Source organism: Pseudonaja textilis, chromosome 4 (genome assembly GCF_049901715.1).
Source record: "Pseudonaja textilis isolate UNSWEBS1 chromosome 4, rPseTex1.2, whole genome shotgun sequence".
In the NCBI taxonomy this organism is placed as follows: Eukaryota; Metazoa; Chordata; class Lepidosauria; order Squamata; family Elapidae; genus Pseudonaja; species Pseudonaja textilis.
In genome coordinates this window covers 40,746,459-40,766,353 of record NC_141993.1, presented here as the reverse complement: position 1 = coordinate 40,766,353, position 19,895 = coordinate 40,746,459, and the positions used below count along the sequence as shown (strand labels likewise).

The following is a 19,895-nucleotide window of genomic DNA, read 5'->3' as shown; positions in this document are numbered from 1 at the left end:
TAAATGTACTTGCACTTTGGTATCTAGATGATGCCATGTTTTTAACTGTGAATCTGAATTTTATGTAGGAAATGTTAGCTAGATTATATGATGCAATAAAGCTTATGGATTTTAAACTGCTATATCCAAGATAAAGATATTTGGTTTACATATGGTTCATATGGTTCATATGGTACAGATTGTTCATAAGATGAAAAATATAACAAAATTCAGTGAACAAGATAAAAGATAGAAATAAGTATATGAGCATATGTACCTTTAGAATGATTATGAAAAATGAAGAAATGGATGGAGAAATTTTAAGCCAGTTGGTAGAAAGTTTATAGGCAGTATATAGTCAGTTGTGAGAAATGAATGCCCAAAGAAGTGAAATGGTTGTGTGCTTTTATTTTCTTTGTTATGTGGAAACAAAAATGTCAGGAGATATGTAACATATCCTGACATTTTATAATAGAAATAATACTATGTAATAATTTGTGGGTAAAGAAATCAAGAATGAATAAATGCTTAATGAAAATGGATTAAAAAACAAAGTGAGTGACCAATAACAAAGAAGTAGACTCTGGTGTCTACTTCTACTATATAGAGACAACGGGATCCCAAAACAAATACATGAAGGAATTGTGAATAAATCTAGAATATGGGTGTCAAACTTGCAGCATCATGTTGCCATCACAATGTTTTTTCCAGTTCTGTTTTCTACCAGTTCTGTCCACCTCTGTAGAACCGGAACCTCTGAAGAGCAGCAGACATAGAACCAGTTCTATGTCTGCTGATGTTTTTGCCCACCTGCCCACCCAGCTCTTACCTGATCTTTATTTCCTGATTTTTCAACTTCAGCTGCCAAACAAGGCACAGCTGCAGTTAAAAAAGCAGGAAAAGAGGGCTGTTTCAAAGGCTGCTTTTCTGCATGCAGCTGCTGCTGATGATTTACAGGCATGTGGCTCCCAGGGTGCAGGGAAGCTCATAAATCCTGAACTGGTAGTTAACCCTGTTGTATCCCACCCCTGTTTTTTTCCCTTTGTGGAACTGGAGTGGGCATGGTCTGTACGGGATGCATCCAAACCATAGGCTGCCAGTTTTACACCCCGAGTCTAGAGTAAGAAAACAATAAACAAATGATCAGATGAAGTTGAAGAAATCCTCAGAAAAGAGATTTAAAGAACAAATGGAAGTGATCTGTGGGTGTGTAGAATCAAAGGTAAGGCTAAAGGAATATTAAGAAATATAGCCAATGTTGCTTGGTTAAATTAGATTTAGCTAAGTTTCATTTTCATTTTTATTGCATGTCTTTTATTTCTTTTGCTTACTATTTCTTGCTCTGTTTCTGCATTTCAAATAATGCTGCTTATCCTGAAATGAAATAGCATGTTGGAAATGTATGCTTTCTTTCCACAGCCCAATTTTTCTCTCTGAATTTACTTTTCTTGGCAATCTCTCTTCCTCTTCTTTTTTATGGTCACTATCCTATTTCATTGGCACGGCCTTTGGATATGTGGTAAAGTAATAAAAAGAAGTTGCTGTTCTTGATCATGTTTCTAGATCTGTTGTCCAGAAATGTCTCACATTCATTTTCTTTTGCCATAAACCAAATAGTTGTCAATTCTATGTACTTGGAAATAGAAGAATCACTGGAGAAAAATCTATGTAGATTGGAATAGCTAGTCTGTTAAAATCAGCTGTATAGTACAGATAGATGTCTATAAGAGTTTACTACTTCTGTTATTGTTCTTGTTCTATTTTTGATAATATTTTCAATGCATTCTGGCAATGAAAAGGAATGTGCTTGTTTGATATTATACTATGAACCTTGAGGATAAATTCACTTTAAAGGGATTGAATAGCTATGGAAGAAAAAAATCAATGTAATTCTCTCTTCAGATTGGTGACAACATTTTAAGAATCCAAAGGAGAGAATCCTGTCTCAAGATCACTATTCTAAAATAGATAATAATGCTTACTTACCAAATAGAAGATAGGGAATTTTAATCAATTAAAATTGTAAATCATTATGAAAGCCTCAGCTAGAAAACTTTGTAGGAAAAACTACAAACTATTGATGATGTTTTTCTTCATTCCTCAAGGTATGTTGCAGCTAAAATATGAATATATTGAGCATGGAATTTAATTATTGGTAAAGATATCAAAGTAAAAGGGCAAAGCAAGCAAGCAAACAAAAATATTGTGGTAACTAAATGAGAATTCTCATGAAACATATGAACAAACAACTTCCTTCAGTATTTTCTGAAGAATATTCCTCCTGAAGCATAGATTTTACTCTAGTGGAAGTGTTTGTACAATAATTTCATTAATGTTTAAATTATTCATTGTTTCTTTTATATTCTGCTGAAATAACTGAGACAGCAAAAAAAAGTATTAAATAATTAACATGTATAGTAAAGCCAATAATTTTGTGCAGGATTTCCAGTTGTGAGAGCCACAGAAGGTGGACATCAATAAGAAAAAAATGAAAATTCATCTCCTGATTCAGATTTGGAAAGTAGCTTGCTAGAGAGTGATACTATCATCTCACCCGATTGATGAGGGCTGAAAAGACTGCAATTCATGAGGGTGGGATTCCGTTACTCTTGTTCAGTGAAGCCTAGAAAAGATGCTAAACTTCTAAAATAAGCATTCAGGTTCTTTGATATGCATGCCAGTGCATATAAAATGCAACATGACAAAAACAGCATTATGTCATAAGCATCACTGCAACATTAAGCCAAGGAAAAGAGCAGGTACATTAGCAAAATGGTAAGGGGATTGAAGTATTAATGTGACTTGCATTACAAATGTCAAGGCCAGTTTTCATATTAATACTATTACCACCTGATTTAATTATTTTCAAGAGGTGAGGAAGTTTTGACTATCTAATGTCACAAATAGAACTTTAAGAAACAGCTGCAAGGATCTGAAATTGCTGTGTTAATTACATCAAATCAACAACACACATGAGTGCTTGTTTACAAAGAAATCATGTTTACTCTAGTTGGGTTTATCAGATAAAAATAGTGTTAATAATGTAATTAAGAATTCAATTTTATGTATAAATTATCATAATTTCTTAAGGGGAAACATTTAAGCAGAGCAGAGATTCATTTTTATTTATAGATTAATTGTGATAAGCCTGGAATTTAGGTATTTAGTTTAGCAACATGGAAGCGAGTAATGCATCCTTGTTTGCATTTTAAATGTTTAGTGTATCTGATCAGTATTTGTGCACCATGTCAAATTTTATTCTGCTTGTGTCAAAATACTTATTATTCCTGACAAGTGTACATATTCACATTAATTCCTTAATCCAATTTTCTAATTGCCTTTTTGGCATAAGATTCACGATCTATTTGTCTTTATGGCATAATAATGCACTTTTAAAAATTAGATGCACCTAGCTTTGAAATGACTGCCCAGAAATATATGGCCAGTGCTTAGCTATAATGGATGTTCTTTTTTCCCCCCGCAATATAAATTGTTACAGAACCTTCACCTCATTTTGCTTTGTGAATATAATGAATACTTATTTCAGGACATTTTTATTCCTCTTCTGATTGTTTATACTGCAATAAAGAATTAAATGTTTTTAAAAAAGGAAGAGCCAGGGAACTAAAGTCTATTTTCCCCAAAATATCCAATCATCCTCTCACTGGTTTCCTATACTATTTGCATTTTTTCACCCCTTCTATGTAATATGCACTAGAAGACTGTGTTTACCATCCAGCAAAACCTCTGTGCATAAATCCCATTCATTATTCAATGATATAAGAAGTTTATCAGCCCAGTTTCCTACAGTCCCAGTGGACTAACAGAAGAAATTCCAGAATTTAGTTCTTCTGCTGTTCAAACTCTTTCAAGATTTCTATAACTTAAACCAAGTGCTCTGTAACAAAGTAGACAGTTACAAGATGTAACATTCTTTAGATCAGCTCTGGCCAGCCTTGGCAAATTTAAGACCTGAGGACTTCTGCCTTCCAGAATGCTGGCTGGGGAATTATGGGAGTTGAAGTCCACAGGTCTTAAAGTTGCCAAAGCTGGATATCCCTGTTAGTAGATCAAGATTCTGTTACTTTGCTTATGATATTAAAGTTTAATGAAATGATTTATTTCTGCCATATTGTCTTGTGTAATAGTCTTGTTTTCTTTGCACAGTTTAAAATACTCTCTGCAGGCCAAAAACTATTCAGTTTTGTACTTTTTGTTGGGTTGCTTCAAATCAATGTTTATCGAAATAGACAAAGCATATTAAATTGGTTTCAAAAGTGGGGAAATGGTTGTTTCAGTCCAAAGAATTAGAAAGGTCACTGCCTTGGGAAAGGCTTTAGCATAGAATGAAAAGTTCTTTGGGTGGAATAACAATCTGGGATTGGAATGGCTGCTGTTGTGAGTCTGTCAACAAGCCTACAGAAGTATAAAAGGGCCATTTTTTCAATAATTGACCCAATCATTATGTGAATACAAAACATATTTTAATTTTAACTGAATTGTTTCTTTTGTCAGGCAGTTGATTTTTGTTTTTATACTGTTAGATACCCTTTCTTAAATAAGGTTTTAGCTACCCTTTAGATTAGAACAGCATATTAGCTGCATTTTCACCATTTCCTGCTTGTATTATATATTCCAATGCTTTATTTATGACCTGGCTCTCTTTGGTGGCTTTTTTGGCAAAGCATAATGGCTTCTGCTTCTTACCATCCAAAACATGACAATTCTGGTAAATAAATTGAAGTTGCTAAGTGCTTTGGGCAAATAAACACGTGCCTTATCTCCCGACCTCCCTCCCCCAAAGCTGTGAAAAGTATGTGATAAACTGTACAGTTCAAAGAATGTGTCATGTCCCACTGAAATAACTTTGATTTAGGGTTATGTATTTATCTTTAAACAACTGACAAACCTAAGGGTATCTGAATTATGATCATTTGCTCTATGCTGCCTTGAGTGTCTTATTGCAAAATTGAAATGATATATGCTAAGATTGCACTTCAGCTTCTTCTGCCTTAAAGCATGCTATAAAAAAACTTTCTCAGCCAGAAATGAGAATACTGTATGTAGTTGATTTTGATGAAATTCGACTGAAAATGCTTAGTGCTAATACTATTTGAATCAGGCTTGTTTTTTTTAAATTTATTGGGAGGAAAGATAGCAAAGATCACTGCACTTTGAAAAGTGTTGTATATGGTAACAATGCGGTATTGATTGAGTGGGGTATTGATTGAGTGACAGTGAACTGGCCACGCCCACCCTGGCCACAAACCCCAGACTGCCCGAGGTCAAACACAACCCTGATGTGGCCCTCAATGAAATTGAGTTTGACACCCCTGCTGTTTTCTATTGGACTTCGAAAGTATCAAAAAGATTTGGATGGTTACAGTAGCATTAGGGAAAAAGGGGACACTATGGAAAATCACTGTTGTAGTTTATGAGATATTTGCATGTTGTTGTTTGAACTTCAACCTTTGTAATGTTTGGTAACCTGCAGAAAGCCTATGGAAATGTATAGAAGATTAAGCAAACAAATAAAAACTCAAAGGAATACAGTGAATTAAAAGGAAATAACAAAAATTGATAAATGGCAGTCCTTCTTAGTAAATATTGAATTTTCAGTGTTTCTTGTTTTTCTACAGTTTTCCTGAGATCAACCATTTTTGTTAATGCCTAAATAGGTTTTTTTCAATAAATATAAGTCTTTATTAATATTCTTTATTATTTATATCAATTTTCTTTTTAAAGATTTTTTTGTTTTCTTTCATGTTTAAATAACAATTTTTCTTACTCTTTGTACTTTTAGGCATTTCAGTGGGAGTTTTATTTTCAAAATAAATTTTGTAGCTCAGTTGCCTTCTGTTGGAGGAAAATAAACAAAGCTTTATTTTTGTAATATAGTAATTATAAAGTTATTTTTATTCTCTAATGAATGCTGACATGGCTGCTGATTACATGATCAGATTTTATTTAAATTAATTAATACTTGCTGCTACATTTGTAAGAATGAAAATTAATATCAATTATTGTAGATTTTTTTCATTTAACTCAGTAGTTGAAATTATTCCTGAAAATGTATATTATAATGTATAAATGGCACTTTAAAAATGAAGAAATACTTGTGCAAAAGCTTAGAAGGTGACATATTTGAAAGAGGGAAAATGTTTTATGGCATTTTAAAGTCACCATGTTTATGCCTTTAATGTTCATTACCCTACATAATTTCTCAAGGGTTACAGAAGCAGTCTGTAATCCTTGAGAAATCATGCCATAATGCATATCTCAGGTCCAAAAGACCTTTAGGAAATGATGTTGAAAATCCTGTCTCTCCTTTTAAAAAAATACTTGAAGTATAGTTTGATTTAAAATATATATATATGTAAAGCCAGCAAATAATCTCAGTCAATCAATCATGTATTTCTTTTCTTTTCTTTAATTCCAGGGTTCTCCAAAACCAATTGCCATTGAGCCTTGCTCAGGAAACAAAGCAGCTGTACTCACTGTGTTTTTATGCCTGCCAAGAGGATCTCTAGGGGTTCCACCACCTGGTCAATCAGGTAAAAAATCTAAGTCCTGTATTCAAATCCAGTATTATTGTCCTGGCAGAACTGGATCTTTTTTTTTTTTTGAAAGTGAAAGCATCTGGGTCAATTGTTCAAACCTGGTTATTTAAAATTGAAACCAGTAACTTGTGCTTTATATTGTGTTAATATTGAACTCCTTTCAAATTCTTCTGCCTTATTTGGCAGACTAAGTTATCTTTATACAAAGAAAAGTCAATCAGAACTGACAAGGCATAGATAGTTGCATTGCTTCTATATCTGAATTTCATACATTCAACCTCCTTTTAGATAAACTCTGGCACTTAATAGAAGACTAGACAGATAGCAAGTCATAACATTGTATATATAGGTGTAGTCATTAAGTATGTGCATATGTATTTGCTATATAGCAAAATGTTCTTCGTAACATGCAAAAATTCCTCAAACCCCATCCCCTGGAAGAGTCAGGTCTTCGTTTCTGAAATTCTAGCAAGATGCTTTACATTGTGACAGAGAAGGGGGTGGTATGAAGAACCATCCCCATAATCCCTGCTTCATGAAATCATGCATGTAGTGGAATTGTTTTTCTAATTGCAAAGAGCTGAGTCCAAATTAGTTTATCTGATTTCTTTGATATTAACTTCTCATCTTGCCAATTAAGATTGACCTTTGTAATTGATCACTGATGTAGTTTAACTGTAATACATTCCTACACTTTATTCTGAATTCACAAGAATCCAAGCCTTGATTTTCTTTCCAGAGGCTTCCTTGTCTCTTCTTAAGAATCAGATAAATATGTATTCCCAGTAATAAGAGTCACCTGATGAGTGAGAGGGGCAGAATATAAATTTAATAAATCTGGTAGATGGATAAGGACATTGCCCACTTAGGATAAATGACAATTAATTTAAGAAAAATGTGTTTGGATGCAGATTTGATTAGGTTTTGGTATGAACATGTCTGGACATATGTTTTATTTACAGGAATAATCTAATAAATAAAATAACATTCTGTTACAGATAATCTAAAGAATGTGTGTGTGTGTATCATTTATATCATCTAAAAATCATTTAAATGTGCATGTTCAATTTTAAAAAGACATAAGTATATATTCCTAGCAACATGGTATGTGTTATAATGAAGCAAATCATCCACAATCTCAGATAAAATATACTCAAATAAATTTAAGCTTGAAGATTGAGAATGGTTATGTGTTCATCTAATATGCCACTTAACATAGTGCTTGTAATTGTTTAAGCAGATGATAACAGTACTTTCTGTACATAATCCTTCTCAAAAATGGCACTTATCATTGCAGAAATGGATTGAGGGCTTTTGACTTAAACTTAAAGACTTAGTTGGCAACTATAATTCATGTGAAACTGTTTAAAGAGGCTCACTTAACCTTATCACTGAGTGCACAGCTGCTTCTTTCTCCTTGTCTTGTTGCTATCATTTGCCTTTCTTCTTTACTGTACTGTGGGAGGTGGACACTATCCTTCAGGAGGTCAGATTCATTCAAGAGCTGCAATTTCCCGGTCCCTATTATAGACTAATTTGCAACCGTGGGGATAATTATAATGATAATTATACAATGATGGAAAAACAGTTTTATATATTTCAACAAACAGCATGCAGAATTCTGTGTGACTGTGTTATACAAATAGAAATGTTCCGGAACTGTGCAGATTGTATAGCTGGAATAAACAGTGCAAACTGGAAAAATTCTTAGAAGTATTTATAATTGTTATAATTTTTGTAATTCATTCAGCAGCACTGGGCTGACCCTAAAATATAACAAGGATTTTTCTTCTTGTTCGTTACCTTTGGTAGTTTTAGCTACAAGATTACAGCTTCAGTTTATTATTTTAAAATAATAAAAGAGCTAGTGTGCTCTAGTGGTTAAGAGCAGCAGGTAGAAACCAGGAAACGGTGAGTTTTAATTCTGCTTTAAGTGTGAAAGCTTGGATGACTTTGGGACAGTCACTCTGTCTCAGCCCAGCTTACCTCACTTGTGGGGAAAATAGGAAGAGGAAGGAGTGATGATGTTATAGTGTCTCCACATCATGCGATCCTACACTACTACTTCAAGGTGTTCTAAGCTCAAGTAAAGGCAAGATTTTTAAAAAATTTAAAAAAATATCAAAAGTTTTCATTCACTCAGTCTTTCATCTCAGAATAAATAGTAGAAACCAGCATACCAAGTAACTAAGAACCAAACTAACTGCTTAGCTTCTTTATTTTAAAGAAGGGCCTGAAGTAAGTGAATATATATGGAGCTAATACTCTGAACAGTTTTGGAAATATGAAGCCAACAATGGATAACATTTTTTAAAAATGAAACAAACTGCCTGAAAGAAAAGCAGATTCAGGATTATTGGATTTTGTTTTTAAAGGAAGGATGTTGGTCTTAGAATATGCAAAGAAGTGCTTGGCAAATTATTATTCAAAGAAATTGACTAGTCAGAAGAATTTCTAGGCTGGAGAAGCTATTAAATGGTGAAAAAATAAGCCTAGAACAACAATGGAGTTCTCCTTGCTGGAGGTTTCTCATGACCTCCAGCAAGTAATCTCATGGATTACATTTGTAATGGATAATTTGGTGGATTTCTGCACAAAGCCAAGTGTTGGCTAGATAACCTATAAGGTTTCTTAAAATGAAAATTGTAGATAGATTTCTTTCTTATTTACTTTAATTGATAAAGACAATACACTAAACAACAACAATTGCTTTACTCTACAAGTACTTAATATATAACAAATTGCTTGTTGCCATTGTCATATCTTTAATATCTATTTTGATCCTAGTTGATTTGATTGCAGAGGTGATGATACTGGAATTGTTTTCCAAATTGGAGAGAATATGTTTTGTTTTGTTTTTTTGAAAAAAGTGATTTTTACTGAAACAGAATATTAAGAAAATGATGCCAATTATTCCTCCTAATTGATAAAATAAGTATTCATATGGCTTTCATTTGCACAGAAGAAACTTGGTTGGAGTTTGGCTATAATCAAAAGTCATAAAATGTTTTATTCAAGTTCACTTATCTATTTCTTTGACCTTGCAATAGTTTCAGTAGCGTAAACATACATATGGTCTTCAACATATGATGACAATTGAGCCCCAAATTTCAGTTGCTATGCAAGACAGTTGTTAAAAGAGTTTTGCCCCATTTTGTGACCTTTCATGCCACATTAAGTGAATCAGTGCAGATGTTAAGTTAGTAATATGGTTATTAAGTGCATCTGGATTCCCCATTGACTTTGCTTGTAGAAGGTTGCAAAATGAGGCAACTCTCTTAACAACAAGACTTCAGGGTACTGCAAACATAAAAACATGCCAGTTGCCAATCACCCAACTTTTGATCATGTCACTTGAGGTGCTACAATGTTCATCACTGTAAAAATGGTCATAAATCACTTTTTTCAGAGTGGTACCTTTGAATCATCATTAAATGAATGATTGTAAGTTAAAGTCTACCTATACATCTGACATACACAGAAATAGATTATAAAAAAATAATGAACATTAGCTATGAAAAAGTTTTCAATTTCAGAAAATGTATTCAGAATGACTATGCTTTAGAAATTGAAACAACTCCAGTGTAACTGCTTTAGAAAGTATGTAATATAAAAGTAGGGCAAATATTTTTAGGAAATTTGCTTGGGGAAAGTGTCTCTCTGAGGTAACAGGACTGCTATAAAACACTAATAAATAATAAATGTATGAAATAGCATAAATACTGCTTGATCATTATTTCCATATTTGTCATGAAATATGTATACTGTTATGGCCAACTATTATAGCCACTGAAAATCTCCAGCAATAATTCAAAATGTTCTCTTCTCTAAATTGATGGTGACATGAAAAAGTAAGGAGCTCCAAGAACAAGGGCTACGAGTAGACTGGTGGGCTTATCTTCAAATAAAAAGCCGATATAAAATAGAAGTAAAGGAGTACGGAATATACTTGAAACCTCAACAATTAGACAAAATCTTATTAGGACCAGATTAAAAAAAAATATTACCAAAATTTACAAATATCTCCTAGAAGTAGATATAGAAGAAGAAGTAGTGAAATGATGTATGATCACATGGGGTTAAAATATTGGTCATAACATATAGTTATCAGACTGGGAGACCGTATGGAATAGAAATCACAAATTAACAAAATCAGCAGCATACAAAGAAAATGCATATAAAATATTCTATAGGTAGCACTTATCCCCTTCGAGATTAGCAAAAATGTACCCTAAAATGAGTCCAATATGTTGGAAATGTAAAAAAAAGAGGGAACATATTATCATATGTGGTGGTCCTGCCCAGAGGCTTGAAAATATTGGCTTAAAATCAAAAATTGGCTACAGGAAATCACCAATGAAAAATTAAACCTAGAACCAGAACTCTTTCTATTGGGGATCTTCAAAAAAAAAATACATAAAGAGCACAAAATACTTATTACACATATTGACTGCTGCCAGGATTGCCTTTGCCCAATGTTGAAAACAGCCATATATACCCGTAGAGGAACTGGTTATACAAAAAGTTATGAATTGTGCTGAAATGGAATTTAAAAGATAAGGAAGCTTCAATATTTTATAAGGTATGGGAACAATGGTATGGCTGGATTGATTGGAGACAGATTAAGAATAGGTAATTATGAATAGAATAAAGATAGAATAAGAATATAATTATGCACAAATTAATATCTGTAAATATTGCACAAATGATTGTTACACGATAAACACCACAAATAGCTGTTATTGAGTGATATATTTTTATGTTTTTAATGTATTACAAATTCAATAAAGTTTATTTAAAACAAAAAGTAAGTCCTTCAGGAATTAAGAAAGTGACAACAGTTCAAATAATAGTTGGATTTATGTGAGAATTAATTTGTATACATTTTAGAAATGTTATGTTACTAGTGACAGTTTTTATTTAGATCTTTGGGTTTTTTTTGCTATTATTCCTGTGCCATTTCAGATCTTCCTATTTTAAGTGGCTCATAAAAAAAAGAGTACAGTAATAGAGCACTATAGGGAAACAAGACAACTGTTAAAAAACATACAAAATCATAGTCCTAGCCTAATAAGTATACACAATAACCATGTATGAATGAACCATCATATAATATTCCACACTTAAAAGTCATGGTATTAGTGTTCTCATTCATTTTAGGTACAATTTGTGTCTCAAACCCTGAATTCTCTTTTCAACAGCTAACTTTTCAGAAGTTTTCTAAAAATCAGGAATGAGGGCACAAATCTTACTTCTGGTAAGAAGGCACTCCACAAGAGGAATTCCTGCATGAAATGGTATCTTTAATCCCTTCCTGTTGCACTTTATAGGACTAAGGGACTCACTGCAGGCACACTGGGCAAGCACTTTCTACATTTGAATAATCTCAAACCATGTAGGATTTCAAAGGTGATCAGCTAATCCTTTGAATTATATTTGGACATTCCTACAATGCTAGTGTTATATGGGAATACTGAATGCATTTTGCAATAGTTTCAATTACTAGAATGTCTTTAAGGTCAATCTCATTTAGTGCACATCTCGCTTATGAGATGACAAGGCATGAGTAACTGCTGCTGATGCCTTCTGTTTCATAAATGCTTGCACCTGGAATATCAACTATTGCCAGAGGATACTAATAGCCAAACTTGCATAGCTTCTATCATTTGGCCTTTAAAAGGAGCAAAATTAGAAGAAGCCTCCTCTTGCCTTAATGTAAGATGAGGCAACTAGTTCTCCCTCCATGAATTGTAATAACTTGTGATAAGTTAGCCAAATTGCTTTTAGTGAAAGAGCCAAGGCAAGCCTTGTCTTAGCAAATCAAGAAAACTTAACTTCTCCCTGCGAAATAACTAGCTCCAAATCTCAGATTTTCCCTTCCTATGATGTGAGTATAAATAATTGTCCTGTTCTCTTCTTACATCTATTTTGGCTACGTTGTTTTCAAATGTAGTCTTGGCTAGTAAAAAGTTATTTACTTCTGGCTGGATTAATGTCTCAAGATAGTGAACATGAGTTTCATTTTTCATCCTTTGATCGTGCACTATAATTGCTACACTTGGGGAGCTAGCTTCTGTTTAGTCTCTGTTCCAACCCATCAGCAATATGTACCCTAATTGCATCTTGCAAAATGCTTAAGAAAATATATATCTCAAGTCAAGTTGTCCTTCACCTTCATCCAGAACAACTTGATTTATTAATGATCCAAGAAATGCAGTAACCTTTGTAACTTCTTCAGATGTTTGATCATTTATTTTCTTTGAATTACCAAAGTGGTCAGCCTTTGCAGTACAACATAATAGATCAAATCAGCTAAAGCCAAGGGAAGTAGATTTTAATTAGCTCCAAACTATCTTCAGGCAGCATGAAAATTTTGCCTAAAATATAAATTAAATGTTAAATTTAATATGTTGCATGCAGTTATATCTGCTTGTTAAACTGTGAGGGACTCAATTCAAACTAAAATGTAATGACCTTAATAATCTTAATCCCTTATTATTGTATAGTCCAGGTCAGAATAGCATGAAAGTAGATGGTCAAAGGCAAACATGTTTATACTAGAGAAGTTAAAAAAATAGACCAAGTTACAGATATCTTCTATGCTAGAACCAGATCTAAATAATGGGTTCAGAACCCACATATTATCTGTTTAGATTCTGAAAGCTTAGCACATTATGTTTACACTTTTTATGTCAATTACTATTGTTATTTATTATTTGTCACATGGTCAGCCAGATGTTAAGACTGCATTTGGCATTTTTGTCCACCTTATTCCTTGAATTTGAGCAGCACCCATCTCCCAGCAACTGTGAGTGATTCACAGGTAAAAATGGAACAATACAACAACAAAAACAAAGAACAAAAGTTGGCCAAAAAATCAGGCAACAGCAAGAAGCAAATACAAATTATCCAAAAGGGGCTTCAATCATTCTCACCAAAGGCCTGGAAAAGAGCAGAGGTTCATGGCCCTTTGAAATATCAGCATCTAGATCTCAGGGATAATTATATTTCAGAGGTTAAACATTAAGACAGAGAAAGTGCACACCTATGGTTCCAATAGATGTCAAAGAAACCAGTAGCACACCAACCTGCTGGATCAAATTAGCTGGGCAGATACTATGGGAGATAAATGGTCTCTCAAGTAACCAGGTCTTAGGCAATGGTTATTTCATTTGCTATTTAAATACATTTGAGTTTTTTTTAAAAAAGAAATGATTTTGACAAAACTTTTCTGCTAATGTTTCATACCACCTAGAAAAAAAATGTGACTCATTTCCATTGCTAATCTAGGGCTAGGGGAAAAAATGGAATAGCTGCTACATGAAAGCAGAAGGATACAGAAAAATAATATTTTGTTGTCGTCTAGTGCAGGGGTGTCAAACTCACGGCGTCACAGCAGCGTCTTCTGACGTATCATGACTTTTTCCTCCTTTGCTAAACCAGACATGGGCACGGCCAGCACGTGATGCATCTGGCCCTGATCTAGTGGTTCAAGTTTTAGTGGTTGGAATTTGGTAACCCTGGATCATGAAGTACTGTACTTGGCAAATGGCTTTCTAACCAAATTTAGCCTTATATACATCTATTTCCTAGTTGTTTGCTTATGTTACACAATATATCTGGTAATGTAGTGTAATGCTAGATAATGAAGGATCCTATAATAGGTTGGATTAGAGCACTGTTTCTCAGTGACTTTAAGATGTGTGGCCTTCATCACTCAGAAATCGCAGCAAGCATAGAGGTTACACTAGAGACTTGTTCAGTTTGAAGCACATATCTGCAAAAAAAAAAATTCATTAGTATCATTATGAATAAGTACAGCTTTTGATAGTGTTTACTCTGCCTAGGATAAATATATCTACATAATTACTTCCTTTATTTAGTGTGTACACACACACAATATAAATATATGCTTAAAATATTTTGTAAGATTCTCATCTTTTTTGCCCCTTCTTCTTTTTTTCTGAAGTAACTAGTGTCGGAACTGGCATGAAAATTTATTATGACTATGTATCAACCGTTATATCATCTGCAGTTAATCTATCCCCAAAGTTTGGTTTTCAGATTCTTTTCTCATTTTGAGTGTAATATTCTCAGACCTGTTTTTAGAGGATTTATTCTGCTCCTAGATTGATTTTTTTCTGTATAGCTTACCAAAGGTACATAGCCAGATCTTCTGTTACTTATTTCTTTCATTTGTTCCCTTGTCACTAGTATTTTGCTTCTTTATCTGATAGTCCATGCATTTTTTAAAAAAAATCCCTTTATATTCCGGTTATCTTGTTTAGTTTGTTTGTTGCCCAATATATTGGAGAGGTATAATTTAGTCGTTTGGCTGCAACTGTTCTTGGACTGAAACTTCTATGTTATTTAATCTGTTCTCTGTTATTTAGCTCCCCTTCTTTTTTAAAAAATAAAGTTTTTTATGTTTAAACACAAACATACACATACAAAAACATAAAATCTGCTTCCATTTTATATACATACAGTGTGTCAGTTGGTTACGTATCTTTTGTGCTATACTTTTGTAGCTATTTACTCACAGTTTATATCAGTCTTCACATTGTCAAACTAACATATGTTTATATATTTATTAGTTATTAATCATCCATGACTAAACTATTTAATCCATCGTTTTATCGCTCAAACGAGTATCAATACCTCTAATTTTCTTATCTCTTTGTATATCTTCTTCAATATTTTTGAATCTGTCTTCATTTTTCATCATCATCTGTTGGATATTTTCCACTTTTTCATTTGTCTTTTCAATTTTTTGTTCAATTTTCTGAATTCCTTGCATGATCATCTGTAATGTCACTTCCTTCTCTTTCTCTTTTTCTTGTTGTAATATTGTCTGTATAGATCGTTGTCCTCCAGATGGTGAGGGGCTTGGTATCGAAGAAGCTGGGGCTGTTGTCTTTCTACTCATCTTGTAATGCTTATCTGTAAAGAAAGAGAGAGAAAAAAGAAAAAGAAAAAAAAAGAGGAAAAAGGAAAAGAAAAAAAATCGAAGGCATACAGTTGCCATTCCAAAGGAAAAAAGGAAAAAGAAACTCTTCAGGCACTTGTATACCTTAATCCAATTATTTGCAATGGTAGATCTAAAAACTAAAAAGGCAAAAAGAGAAAAGAAAAATATTCTATATGTTCCTCTTAATAACCAAAAAAAAAAAAAAAACCAAAATGAAAGGTTAACATTGTAGTTCCTGGTTTAAAAGGTCAAAATCCAATTAAAGAGAAAAGAAAAGCCCAACTAATGGGGGGGGGGGGTTAGAAAGGGAGGCAAAAGGTAAAAAACAATCGTAATATAAAAGAAGCCTCTGCCGCCAAATATCCAAGGCTCTTTGATAAGTCAGCTCAGAGTTTTTCAAGGTCACTTCAATCTTCTTTCTTTCAACTTCAACTTCAGACTCCAGCTATCTGTTCACAAATGAGCACCTCAATAAACAAACTGCCATGCTCATCTCTATCTTTTCCAATACACAGCTCAGAGTCCTTGATTGCAACACTAACTACTACACTGAAAGAAAAAAAAACAATGTGTCCAAGCCTCTGGGCGGCAGTGCTACTTACTTTCTTTCACTTTCACTTCCCCCTCCTCAATCTACAGCCAGGAACTAAAAGAAAAAAAAGTAAAATCTTTTCCCTTTTTTTTTTTTAAAGGGAGAAAAATCAATTTTAAGTCAAGCAGAAGAGTCTTAATCAAAAAATAATTTTCAAAAGCATTGTGAGAAAAAGAGAAAGAAATACAAACAGAAATAAAAAGATTAAAAAGTACCAGTCCAGCTTAAAGTAAAACACCTTTGCAAATTCAAAATTACAATAAAAAAAAAAGGGGGGGGGGACAAAACTTTCACTTTGACAATTAATCACGCTTAAACTCTTTCCTCTTCACTTTTAGTCCACTTTCATTTTTTCAGGGTGTTCTCTCCAAGAAATAATAAGTAAAAGTTCATCTCACCAAGCTGACACACTTTCTTCCAATCTCTTCCGTTCCGGAGCTGCCCCAGCTTCAGCAGCTTGGAAGGCTGCCTCTCCGCCGCTGTCAAAAAGGGTTTTCCCTGGGATCAACAGGACATGCCCTTGTCAATCACCATCTCTACGGGACGGTTTAGGTCCATGGGGACTGACCAGCAGCTGAGATATCCATGGTGATCTTGGAGAATCAAGATCTCCTGTCCAACCGCCGGGACGCCAGCTCTGCCCTTCCCTCTTGTATAATGAAAAATATAAAGTACTATTAGATTAAAAGAAACATCTATTGGTCACACATGCCTCCAATATTATGGCTTGCTCCAGGTAATCCTGAACTTACAAGCAAAATTAAGTCCAAAATTTATGTTACTAGGTGAGACAGTTGTTAGGTGAGTTTTGTTCCATTTTTTATCTTTCTTGCCACAGTTGTTAAGCGAATCGCTGCATTTCTTATGTTAGTAACACACTTGTTAAGTGAATCTGGCTTCCCCATTGACTTCCCCATTGACTTTGCTTGTCAGAAAGTCGCACAAGTTGACCACATGACCCTGGGACACTGTAACTGTCATAAATATCAGTCAATTGCCATTGTCTGAATTTTGATCATTTGACCTTGGGGACACTGCAATGGTCATAAGTATGAAAATGGTCATAAGTCACTATTATCAGTGCCTTTGTAACTTTGAATAGTCACTAAACAAACTGTTGTAAGTTGAGTACCTACAGTTGGCTTATATAGGTTTGCTCCAGCAACAAAATAGAGCTCCCTTGCCAAAATATTGCCCCACTGTTGTTTTCTAGTATTTCTTGAAGTCATTTCTGAAAGCCATAACAAAAAGAAGACAGTTTATTGGCCATATTTTACAGCCTAGGAAGCTCCTACAGAAAAGACTGGATAAATTGTAAATCAAATCTATTTACTATCATACTTACCCACTACCCAATACATCAGACTTTTAGTTTTTGCCTGAATAGCAAGGAAAAAAGACAGCTTTATATCTAAATCAGTGCAATGATCAAATGCAACCAATAGACCTTATATAATAGTGCAGTATCAACAACTCATAGTCTGATGACTTTTGCCAGACTCAATTTGATGGAATAAAAGAGCTCACACCCACAAAACATGGATATAGTGTGGGCCTCTTGCAAATTGCATAACTTGCTTTAATTTTTTTTTAAAAAAAATATCCCATCTGAAATGGCCTTCAATGCTTCAAACACCTTTACTTCTCTTTCAGTCCTAGGCTAAAGCCTAGGCTTTGTCAAGAATTGTTCTCTACAAGAAAAAATTCCTTCATCTTGCTATCATCTTGTTTTCTACATATTACCACCAGCTTCTCGACAAGTATGAATGCTTGGATATTGCCAAGAAAACCATTGCATCATTGACATGCAATAATCAATCTAAAGTTCATTAATAATTTTGTGGCATTTAATAGGACACATCATATGAAATTAATGTTCCAACTCTGAATTATATCTTTCATAGTAAGGTGATTGCAGCCAACTCTTACTTAACATTCTCTGTGATGCTTCCTATTCATGAAGCAAATTTTATTTTGTCTCAACCATATTTTAAGTTCATCAGAGACTAATTTCACATTCTGTAAAGCAAAACTCAACTGATTTATAATGTAACAGAATGTTCAAGTTAGTTAATTCAAAAGTTATGTAAATAATTAATGTCAATTTCGTATGAATTCTTCAGTTTTCTATAAAAAAGGATTACTAGTGTAAAAGTAGCACTTGATTCCTCTAAATAACAGAGGCAGAACTTCAGAAATAGCAATACCACTAAAGGGCTAAATGACAAACATACTTTAATTAAATAAATTACAAAGCAACTTGACAAAAATCAACTTAGATTTCCATTATTCAAAAGTTTTTTTTAAAATGTTTCAACATAAATGAATTGATCCAAAATACTATTAGAAATCATACAATCCAAACATTGGAAGAATGTGAGACATCATCTTCTCCTAATTGTTGTTTAGTCCAGGATCTAGTAGAATATTTTAGAAAGAAAATCTAGCCCCTGTTTAAAGACATCCAATGAAGAATTCACCAGTTCATGTGTGGTCTGTCCATTAGCTGGCAGTTCCTACAGTCAGGAGATTTCATCTGACATCTACTTTATAATTTTAACTCACTAACTCCACTCCTGTCATTCAGGACAACAGAAATGAAGTTTCCCCTGTTTTTTTCAAAATATGAAATGTAAAAAAAAAGTAATTTTTAAAATGACATTTGCTAGCTAACAAAACTGAGTAGATATCTCAGTATGCATAACTCATTTAGATTATCTTTGAAATTTTATTATTAAAGATACTTTGTAGGAATTGCAAAAATTTGCAGAATTTCATAGCAAAAATATTGCACCTGCTTGCCAGTTAGCACCTTCATTTTTCTTAATCATGAAAGATCTGCCAGATATAATTTTTGAAGTCCCATTTTTTCAGATTTAAAGAAAAATTACATTTTAGAGCTTTGGGATGCAATATGAAGAGAGAATCACACACTGGAGTTTCTTAATATTAAACTATTCACTTTCCAGACTGTTATATGTTTCTCTTGTCTAATTGCTTATATATTGTTGAAGCAATAAAGCTGACCATACTCTTTGTCTAGTTAAAACTTGTAGATAGATATCTGGTGGAAGAAACAAAATGTGGAACTGATAAGCTACGAAGTCACCATATGAAGAACTTTGTTATATGATGGTTTTATTTATAATTGTTTCCATTTCCTTTTAAATGTTGAGACAACATATTTTTCTAAGATGTATCCATTTTTAATGTATTTAATTTAAATTATATGGCCGCCCGTCTGTGCAAGTGACTGTATAGCAAACAATCTTAAAATAAATTAAAAACAAGTTCCCATCAACACAAATGCAAAAATTATACTATCTACCATTAGATGTGCTCTTTATTCAAATGGTTTATTCTTTGGAAATATTTAAATGTCCCCAGTTTTTAGAGAACAGTGAAAAATAAATGGGAAAAACCCCCCAATGCTATTAGTTTTCCTACCACTGGAAATGGACATTAATATGTTTTTTCAATTTTTTATCCCCAAACAGATTGAACTGTTTTTTTAACTATTACAAAAATGTGTCAGCCATTAAGAATACATGAAAATTCAAATGTAACAACAGTAAGAAATACTTAGATATTAACACATCTCCATATTAAGTACTGAAGAAAATGTTCAATAAACTTAAATCTCTCAGACACATATACAGATACAGGTGCCCCAATCCACCTCTGTTTTTCCCAAGTATCAGTCCTCCCAAAACATGTTGGATGGTAGAATGGTAAGTGAAGGTGGATGGTAAAAAAAACCCCAACTGTATACAAACAAGCCATTTTATCCTAG

At 33.4% G+C, this 19,895-nt stretch overlaps 1 protein-coding gene across 2 annotated transcripts in view; it reads left to right on the top strand.

Moving 5' to 3' along the window:
• ATRNL1 (attractin like 1) overlaps positions 1-19,895 on the top strand; it is a 497,977-nt gene that overhangs the window by 414,596 nt on the left and 63,486 nt on the right. The window contains exons 28-29 of one of the 2 annotated variants that reach the window (XM_087932664.1): positions 6,419-6,533; positions 6,903-6,943. In XM_087932664.1, the coding sequence (XP_087788790.1) occupies positions 6,419-6,533; positions 6,903-6,928 (141 nt within the window). In that variant the 3' untranslated portion in view covers positions 6,929-6,943. Of the gene's footprint in view, positions 1-6,418; positions 6,534-6,902; positions 6,944-19,895 lie in introns of those variants that run through there. The other variant, XM_026704834.2, reaches the window with a different exon arrangement.